Genomic DNA, 10418 nt, shown 5'->3' with positions numbered 1-10418 from the left:
TTGTGTACCACTTCCATGTGCTTTGTGTTTCCTCGCATCTAATTTTTAGCGTCCCAGTTTCTAGTTTCCTAGTGTTTATGTTCCTTGTCCTTAGTTTCTAGTTTTCTGCTTTTGGATTTTGTTTCTAGTATGTTTTTGCTACAGTGCAATAAAGCTGCCTTTTTGAGTTCATCCTTTCGTGTCTGTGAGTCCTGTATTTGGGTCCTACATCCTACCTGCCACACAAGATAACCTGCCAATGTGTTATTTCCAGTCTAAGTTCAACTTTTATTCGTGGGGTTTCTGACGAATACAGTCAAGAAATACAAGAAACAATATCTCTGTGGTAGGATGGAGACGAGGTAGTAATTCTTCTTTTAGTTTTGGATCACCGCCATGACTGTGGATCTGGCACCACTGTCTGGCCTGGGTTCAGTTCATTGTTTTGATAGAGTAATAATATGTTTAGAACTGAGTTGTCTCAGCCAAGCAACTACCTGGAAACATTCAGAACAGCTGTTAATGTAATAATTAAGTGGAAGATGTGACAGAGTTCCAACTTATTATTGTCCTAATCTTTCCCCAGCAGCCACACATTTTGCTAGTGTTGACATTAAAACCCACCAAAGATAAGGATCAGTGTCCAATTCATCTTTAATTAGCAATCTGCTGTCTGAACAAGGAATTAAAAAAATAAAATATGTAACAAAATGTTCTCTGGATGATTTTTTTTTTCAATCAATTCGTCTTAGTTTTGCATGTATACCACAACATTTCCAACCATCTAAGACTGAAAATATAACATATCAGTTTTAAAGTGTAATGGTAACTTAGCAAAACACAACGTTATACACACAAGAATCAGAATAAACATTCTATTCACAAAATTCTTTAAAAAAAACTAAAGTACATAGATACTTATTCGGAGTTATGCAATGAAATGACAGTTCACACGATGTTATATAATATTTACAAAAACATGGATAATGCCACCTTCCCAGCATTTTCATTAAGTTGTAGAACAATATGTTCAATTTAAAACTCCCTTTTGGAGGAAATATATGTCAGCACATTTTGTTTTAAAAATTCAGCCAAATATGATCAAACCTATAATATAATCTGCAAATGTCACATCCACCCACTTCTTGTGACACTGGGTTTACTTATTTTATACTCCTTTTAAATTAGTATATATGATTCATATTTTCACATTGCTGTTTTGAAATATATACTGTCTGTAGTTGTCTACTAAGAATAGAAAAGTCTTCTATATCAGGCAGTCACTGCTTTTTGTAGCTCTGTAGAGGAGCCTCTATGTCAGAGTTGCTGTAATAAAAGAGAGAAGAAGATGAGCAACTAAATTCAACAAACTTAAAAAAACGGTTTGAAAAGAGGTGAAACCTAACCTGCTGAGTTCATACATGACTGATTTGTTCTTCAGTTTTTTCAAACTCAACATCTTCAGAAACACAGCAGAGACCACAACAACTTCAAAAGAAAAATGAAGGAAACAAAAAATTCTTCTCTAACCTGCTCAGCTCATATGCATCAGCTTTCTTCTTCATCTTTTTCAAGAGCCACATAGCCATAGACACACCAGAGAACAAGGCAGTGCCCCCTGTTGCCACACCAAATGTAATTGCAGCAACTGGAACAGGAGCTGTGGAAACATTGTGAAATATGAATAATGTCAACATTTGAACTGAAATTTGTAAAGGTGTGAATTTTCCTTTTCCCCTTTGATCTGTTTTTGTTTTTTTTGTTTTTTACCTTGACAGGTGGGTTTCTCTCCAGTCCAGTTGCCATGATGATCACATGTCAGCAGCTCAGGTCCTTCTAATGAGTAGTCTTGGTCACAGGTGAAGGAGCACTGAGAGTTGTAAACTGACTCAGTGCTGGAGCAATTGATGTGACCGTTTTCAGGAGCCTCAAGCAACAAACATGTAACAGCTGTTGTAAAGGACAGGAAGATATCACTTTCATGTGAAACCACTGCTCGTAAAGGTCTGAACATGCAAATGAAGTAGTGAATAACAAGTAATCCAATTAAAATGGGTTCACATATACCTGTGCAGGTTGGTGATCTGCAGGTCCATTGGCCTGGATTTGTACACTCCATGCTGTGTGCACCTTGCAGCTCATGTCCTTCATCACATGTAAAATTACAAAGCATGCCAAGTGGATGGGGTGTCTCATGACTAAGAAATGAAGACAGAGAAGGGCTGCAGCTTATCTGACCATTTGTTGGGACCTCTGGAGCAGGACATCCTTTTGTTACAAAAAAAAATAGGAAAATATTATTAATATGTCATGGCATAATCTATGAAAAAAAACTTGAGTAACAGTGTTTGTAGTAAATATTGATATAATTATGCTTTCAGACCTTTGCATGTAGGTATGTTTTTATTCCACTGTCCGTCCTCAGAACACTTGATGGTGTTTGCTCCCTGCAGTTCAAAACCTTCTTCACAGCTGAAGCTGCAGGTGGAGTTTGGTCGCAGTTCGGTCACAGATTCACTGCACTGCATGATGAGGGGAGCTTCTCTCTCTGGATTCTGGCAAAGGATGGCTAACACAGAAAAATGTGTATTTTATTGAATGTGTCCTCATTGTATAGAAGATGGGTGGGTTATAGAGAGGAAGCTATACAAACATTATTAAACGTGAATAATGTGAATCTTTTATATCTCAAATTTGTTGTTTGTTTTATTTCGTTGTTTTTTTTGTTTGTTTGTTGTTGTTTTTTTACCTTGACAGGTGGGTTTCTCTCCAGTCCAGTTGCCATGATGATCACATGTCAGCAGCTCATGTCCTTCTAATGAGTAGCCTTGGTCACAGGTGAAGGAGCACTGAGAGTTGTAAACTGACTCAGTGCTGGAGCAACTGATGTGACCGTTTTCAGGAGCCTCAAGCAACAAACATGTAACAGCTGTTGTAAAGGACAGGAAGATATCACTTTCATGTCAATAAGCAAATGAAGTTGTGAACTACAAGTAATCCAAGTAAAATGGGTTCACATATACCTGTGCAGGTTGGTGATCTGCAGGTCCATTGGCCTGGATGTGTACACTCCATGCTGTGTGCACCTTGCAGCTCATGTCCTTCATCACATGTAAAATTACAAAGCATGCCAAGTGGATGGGGTGTCTCATGACTAAGAAATGAAGACAGAGAAGGGCTGCAGCTTATCTGACCATTTGTTGGGACCTCTGGAGCAGGACATCCTTTTGCTACAAAAAAAATAGGAAAATATTATTAATATGTCATGGCATAATCTATGAAAAAAACCTTGAGTAACAGTGTTTGTAGTAAATATTGATATAATTAGGCTTTCAGACCTTTGCATGTAGGTATGATTTTATTCCACTGTCCGTCCTCAGAACACTTGATGGTGTTTGCTCCCTGCTGTTCAAAACCTTCTTCACAGCTGAAGCTGCAGGTGGAGTTTGGTCGCAGTTCGGTCACAGATTCACTGCACTGCATGATGAGGGGAGCTTCTCTCTCTGGATTCTGGCAAAGGATGGCTAACACAGAAAAATGTGTATTTTATTGAATGTGTCCTCATTATATAGAAGATGGGTGGGTTATACCTTTAGTGTTCTCTTACCTTCACAGTGAGGAATCTGCTGATTCCATGTACCTCCTGATGTGCAGGTCATTCTACTGGCTCCCACTAAATGGTAACCTTGGTCACAACTGAAGCTGCAGGTGTTTTTGTAGCTGAACCTCATATCAGCATCTTCTCCACAGCTGACAAAGCCATTTGTCAAGTTTTGCAGAGCAGGGCACTGGACAGCTACAAAAGAGAGAGGCAACAGAAGGAGTTAAATTAAAGCTTTTATTATAATCATCATGCAAATCATCCCCCAAATAACAAAAACTACACAATGATGAAAGGTAAAAACATGTGGCCGTACCAACACAGTATGGCTGGGATGCATTCCAATTTCCTGATGATTCACACTGCAGAGATGGAGATCCAGACAGTACATAACCTTCATCACAGGTAAAAGTACAGGTGGACTGATAGCTGAATGAGCCCAGAGGATCGGAGCATTTCATGGATCCATGTGTAGGCTCTGACATCTTCTCACACTGAATCACTGTAGACAACAGGAGAAAAAACATCATCCCATGACTCCATCACTGTGTAGAAACTAATAAAAATGAACAAATTGTAATATCTCTGAATTTTAGTAGCTATTGTGTAATGTCTCATCTCCTCATTTATGTTATTGCTGGACTTAAACTCACATTCACACAAAGGTGGCTTTTCTGACCATTTCCCTGAAGAAGTGCACCTCAGAGATCTCTGCACACTCAGCTTGTATCCTTCCTCACAGGAATACTGACACAAGGAGTCATAGGTGAAGCTGCCATACTTGTGAGAGCAATTTTGAGATCCTTTATCTGGGGCAATAACTTCGCTTTTGTTACACTGCACAGCTGACAAAGAATAAAATACACAGTTAGATATTAAATCCTTTAGGTGACTTAAAATATGATTTAATCTATCCTGTCATTTAGTTTTCTCACCTTGGTCACACTTGTCTCCAAAAAAACCTTCAAAGCAATCACATTTGTGGCTGTTGATGGTTTCAACACACTCTCCATGCAAACAGGAGTCATTCTTACAAGCCGCTGCAGAAAGCAAATGTACTTTTATAAGCCTTGTTAATTATACAGAGATGAGCAGTAACACATTACAAGTAACGTGTTACTGTAATCTGATTACTTTTTTCAAGTAACAAGTAAAGTAAGGGATTACTATTGCAAAAAAGTAATTAGATTACTGTTACTTTAAGGTAAGCACGCTGCATTACTAAACCCTGATTTTGTTTGTGAGCGTGTCTCATGACAATGACTTAAGCGTGTGCAACCTTCGTGGTAACAGATGTGTGCAGATCAACAATGGATAATATATAGAGTGCGGGAGAGCACGACCATCGTTTACGGCGAAAAAAACCCCTAAACTTCTGAGCAAGTACCGAGCACGCTCCCACGGGAATGTGAAATTCACAGAGAACCCCCTGGATCCCTCCCACTGACATGATCACTGTGGCACTGGGCACCTCCACCCGCCCCGCTCCTGCTAAACAGGTGAAAACAGATTTAAGAACGACAGGACTCAGTGTCGCTGAGTCTTTGATTTTATTTATTTTCTGCTGTGTTTTACTTGCATCTACTTGAAAGAGTGAGTGTAAACACAAATAATGATTTCATTTTATATTCTGGAATATGCAGAAAATAGGTTTCAATTTTAAAGAATTTCTTCAAGTCACAGACTGTTGCATAGAATTTAATTTTTGCTTGGTGCAATGTGCATAAAGTTAAAAGATTAAAACTAATAAAACAAATTTTTAAAAGAGGCTTTCCATTTGATTACATTTTATATGATGGATTATGCATAAAAATAATATAAAAATATTTTTTAAAAGTAACTAAGAAACTAAGTAACTAATTACTTTTGAAAATAAGTAATCAGTAAAGTAACGGGATTACTTTTTTTGAGAAGTAATCAGTAATTAGTTACTAATTACTTTTTTCAATTAACTTGACCAATACTGATTATACTACAAGAACATGTCAAATAAATAATTGCAAGCTTTTAGACCAGTGGAATAATGAACAAGAATATCAAACCTGAAACAGCTAAAACAACCTGCTCTAGTATGTTAGTCCCAAACTTTTGCTCACCTGTGTAGCACAGAGCAGTCTTTGATTTTGTACATCTCTCATCATTCCACTTGCTTGGTTCTTTATCCCTTTTAATGTACATCTCCACACAGTCCTCACTGATTTGTGCATTTCTGTCACTCTTGCTGTTGTTCGGTTCTCCTTCTGCCCAGTTGGTTGCTTCTTTAGTCAGAGGCTTGGTGGTTCCTACCCAGGTCCAGACATTATTGATCTTACGAATCCCAATCCAGTAGTAGCCATTTTTCTTGGGCAGCCAGTTGTTAAGATGCTCGATCTCTTCCTGGTTCTGAATGGCCACCATGTCTGTGTAGTGCTCCTGGCACCAGCTTCGTGCATCTTCCCATGTCATTGGGTTGTTTGAAAAGAAATAAGACCAGGACTCTACACTAGTCCACATGCACAGCACTAAGGATAGAGAACAGATACATATTAGATGCAAATGTAGTAAAAAGGATGGATTTTTTAAAATTATTTTTAAAAGCTTTCGATTGAGCATGCAACCACAACCACTAAAGGTTGTGGTTGCATTAAATTTACACACTTAAGCAGATAAAGGTGAAGTTGATCCACGAGCTCTTATATCCATGGGTCTGAATTAGTCCAAAGCAGGAATTCTGTAAACATCATATTAAAAAATGTTCATTCAATTAAAACTGAATTAATCAGTACTGAAATCTGCCCTAAAAAGAATAATATTTAAATATATATTGCATACCACTCACCATGTCAAATGATATGCCTGATAGCCTACAGAAGATGTTTGACTCTGTGGGTTTCAGCCTCAATATGTGTAGGGATGAAAGTATTCTGATTGTTATGCACTGGATTTGCTGCTTTTATGTTCTTCTCTTGTCTCATCCAGGAAACCTGGAGGATTTCAGTTGAATTCCACCCACCCCCTCCAATACTGTCCAGTATTTCATCATTCCACAGAAGGCTTTAAAAACATTTCCTGTTTAAAACGTTTGTGTAGTCTTACTCAATCAGTTCATAGTGTTCATCAGTCTGTAACTCACAGGTTGAGTTGTAGGTGAAGATGGAAAAACATGTTAGACAGCAACCTTAGCTGAGTGATTTTTAAAATATCTCCCACCAGTACACACACACACACACACACACACACACACACACATGTCTGGTTTGCTATCCTCGTGGGGACATCCCATTGACATAATGCTTTCCCTAGCCCCTTACCCTAACCCTAACCATTAAAAATGAATGCCTAACCCTGACCCTTACCCTAAACCTAACCATAACCTAATTGTAACCCTGACAGTAAAACCGCATTTTGAGTGTGAAAATTGCTTTCAACCCCGAGGGGACCTGGATTTTGGTCCCCACGGTGCAGAAAGTCCCCACCAGGATAGTAAAAGTCAGATTTTGGTCCCCACCAGGATAGTACGAACCCGTACACACACATATGTGTGTGTGTGTGTGTGTGTGTGTGTGTGTGTTTGTGTGTGTGCATATATATATATATATATATATATATGCACACACACATTGTGGGTCACAAGATGGATTTGCGTTTTTAGGTGGTCTGAAAAAGACAAAACAACACACTGAACATTTTGTAAGATTATTTAAATGTACAGCAAAGACTGTGTGAAAGGGTGGAGTAGCTCAGGACAAACGCTTCATTTCAACACTGACCTTACTTTGGTAAGTTTCTTTCCTTGGAGAAAAAAACAAAGAAGTTGATTTCACATAATTGAGAAAGTAACTGACTTTGTTAGAAGATGTAGGGAATGTTCCAGACCCAGCTCCAGCCAACACAGCTGTTTATAGCCTGAAGAAAAAAAAGAGAAAAAAAAAAAAGACTTTTATTGTACCTGTTCTCAGCTGCATTTGAATAAAGCACCAAATCCACACTGTTTTACTTTTAAGCTTAAATTTAAAACTTACTCTTTTTTTTCCATTTTAAATCATGCTTTTTATTTGTTTCTGTTTTTTAATGTCTCTGTAAAGCACTTTGAATCACCTTGCTGTTGAATTGTGCTATATAAATAAACTTGCCTTGCCTTGCCTTGTACACTCATACAGTGTGGTATGTCGATGTGACTACTACTGCTAAGGACCATGGCCTCAGACTTGGATTTTCATTCTCATCGCTTCACAATTGGATGTGAACTGCTCCAGCCAAGGGCGTCGATTTGGCATGGACGGAAGGGACATGTCCCCACCAATATCCAGCGATTACTGAATTGTCCCCACCAATAATTTGATCTCTTCGAGTAAAGAAAAACAAACCCGATAGAAAGAAAAAAAAAAAACCCCGATCTGTCAACGTCTCATTCACCCAGCGGTGCAGAAAGAGTTAAATTACGTTCTCTACCTCATGTGACAAATATGGCCAATGTGATTGGCTGTGCCTTTCGGGGAGCTCTGTTTAGTTTTGCCAGCGGCAAGCCTGCGCTTGACCTGCAAGGAGGAGAGGAGGACGGCAGCAAAAAGGAAGAACCTCGATATACGAAAGTATTTTTCAAAGAAACCTGTAACTCACTTAAAGTCAAGTTCACTCATAAAATGTGTCCGTCATAATAACGTTACAGGCTATGCTAGGCTTTGGCCCACATCAGTCTAAAATTGTATGTAACCATGAATAACGTGTTTTGGAAACTAACTGCACAACAGGCAGCACTATTAGTTCTCTCAGTCTCAGAGCAGCATTTCTAATTTTGATTGAAACTGTCAGAGAAAACGGCAGCCTCGAGCAAGCCAGGATATTAGTTTACAGAGGCTGTTAAAATCATATGTTTAACGTAATTTCATCCTAATAGTGTTGACATATTCATAGGGTTCATTTTTGAGACAAAATATCACGAGGTAGTCGTGATTTTGCAAATATTTCAACTTGTAGTGCAGTTTGCACAAATTGTTTTAAAAATGCATTCACCCCAAAAATATTACTGATGAGTCAAGATCTGCACAAATTGACAGAAACACTGAAGCAGCTACACATTTTATTCTTATTGTCATGTATGTCCTATTTGTCATTTGACAGAAGAACCAACACAAAGCTCAGAGAGTAACGGTGATACAAGATCACAGGTGGGATTGGATGATGACTTGTTGGTTCATGACTGTATTTGAAGCACATGTGTGACTGCATGTATGTGGAGTGTCTCACTGTTATTTATCAGGTGACAGAGGCAGCTCTGCCATGTTGTAGCTCAGACAGAGGTGAAGAGGCGAGGTCACAGGTGACTGACTGATGATTCGGTGCTATAGATTAACTAGTATTTATTATCATGACAGTTGTTAGGCTGCTGATGTAAATTGATTCATTAGTGTATATTTGACAAAGAATGTGAATTGACATGTCTCACTTTTTATATGGCACGAATCAATGTGTTATTTTATCAGGTGGCAATATGTCCTAGTGCAGTCAGAGGGGAGGAGCCAGGGCCAAAGGTGAGGCACATTAAGCACATAATAATCATTTTAATCTGAGGATAAAACGCATGTACTGAGGCTGAAAGAAGCTTCAGTGTCTCAGAAGACTAAAAACATGGCTAAGGTTAACAATGACTCAAATGAGATTAAACAATGCTGCTGTATGCCATGTCCACCAGGAGAGACTGGACAGTATAGATGTAAAACAAATATGCCAGCAGTTTATCTCAGTTAACGAGAGGAGAAGGCATGCGTTTGGCTCCTTCACATACTGGACATTGAGTTGTTGTGTGGGGCACCAGTAGTCCATGTCTGTTGCTGTAACAGTAGTTCATGTTTAGAATAAAAAATCCCAGCTCACTGATTTGATCGGGGCAATAGTGCCTAAACTGTTGCATGATTTTGCTGAGAGATCTTTTACTTTGTGGTAATCTTAGAGGAGTAGTTTTATGGACAAAAACCACGAGGTCATTCAGTGTTCCCTTAGTGCTAATGTATCAGAGATGTTGGTGTACTATAACTGAAGTAATGTTGTTCAGTCCTTAAAGTCATATTCTTTTATTGTCATGACTCTATTTTTATTTTTGTATGATACCTGATTTATATGGAATATAGCTGAAGTAAACTAAAGCCTAAAATACTTAGTCATTTGTTTAATAGTAATTTAACATTATATAATTCACATATAAAACTATGAATTGTGATTTTTAAATGGTTTAAAAGCCTGTAGAATTGCATATGTAGGCAAGTATATTTCTCCTCTTTTTTATTAAGAAGCAAAAACAAAAAGGGGGAAAAAAAAAAAAAAAGAAACAGGGCAGGGTTCCGTGGTTGAATCATCCGTCCCCACCAATGCCAGAACCAAATCTACGCCCTTGGCTCCAGCACAAGCTGGATGAAACCAACAGGACCACAAAAAGCAGAGATGAATTTCTGAGGCCACCCAGGTGGAACCCTTAAGCCACAAGGCTGCACCGAGACATTCTGTCCATAAAAATTATGAATCAAAAACAAAGGGGGCAAAGGGTAGCCCTGGCAGACCACCAATGCCTAACACCCATTAATAGCAAGTCCAACTTATTACTGGCAATTTTGCACGCACTGAATGCCTTATATCTAATTACCTTACTAAATAAAAATGATAAAAGACTGCATGACCGCAAGATGATTTGAGTGGCTAGAAAATAAATGCAAAAAAAATGCAAAATCCAGATCAAAAGGTAGTTAATGTATGGTGGCTGTGCAGAAATGCTGCTGAGTCTCGTTCTATCTTGAACTTGGAAAGACACTTTCATTAGAGTTTTGTAAACTTTGTAATATATTGTATTATTTAATTCAGGTCAGTC

The 10418-nt window shown here is 38.4% G+C and overlaps 1 protein-coding gene across 1 annotated transcript; it reads right to left on the bottom strand.

Moving 5' to 3' along the window:
* Positions 1 to 1035: 1035 nt before the first annotated feature.
* LOC134620602 (E-selectin-like) lies at positions 1036 to 6463 on the bottom strand. The gene is made up of 15 exons (XM_063466821.1): positions 6399 to 6463; positions 6218 to 6290; positions 5677 to 6081; positions 4516 to 4620; positions 4234 to 4425; positions 3897 to 4082; positions 3587 to 3775; positions 3318 to 3503; positions 3003 to 3209; positions 2729 to 2908; positions 2363 to 2548; positions 2047 to 2247; positions 1750 to 1929; positions 1510 to 1639; positions 1036 to 1305 (listed from the first exon to the last, which is right to left on the bottom strand). The coding sequence occupies exons 1-15, from the start codon at positions 6399 to 6401 to the stop codon at positions 1260 to 1262; spliced, it is 2469 nt and encodes an 822-aa protein (XP_063322891.1). The 5' UTR covers positions 6402 to 6463; the 3' UTR covers positions 1036 to 1259.
* Positions 6464 to 10418: the final 3955 nt, after the last annotated feature.

The sequence above is a fragment of the Pelmatolapia mariae genome, linkage group LG23, assembly GCF_036321145.2.
Source record: "Pelmatolapia mariae isolate MD_Pm_ZW linkage group LG23, Pm_UMD_F_2, whole genome shotgun sequence".
Lineage (NCBI taxonomy): Eukaryota > Metazoa > Chordata > Actinopteri > Cichliformes > Cichlidae > Pelmatolapia > Pelmatolapia mariae.
This window is presented reverse-complemented; position numbering and strand designations above follow the sequence as displayed.

Bases quoted from the DNA above. Each gene is read 5' to 3' on its own strand.
- LOC134620602 (XM_063466821.1), bottom strand. The intron at 2,549-2,728 runs GTAAAAAAACAA...TTTCTGTGTTAG, and splicing joins AGAGAAACCCACCTGTCAAG to CCATCCTTTGCCAGAATCCA. The intron at 1,930-2,046 runs GTATATGTGAAC...CCTTTACAACAG, and splicing joins CAGATCACCAACCTGCACAG to CTGTTACATGTTTGTTGCTT.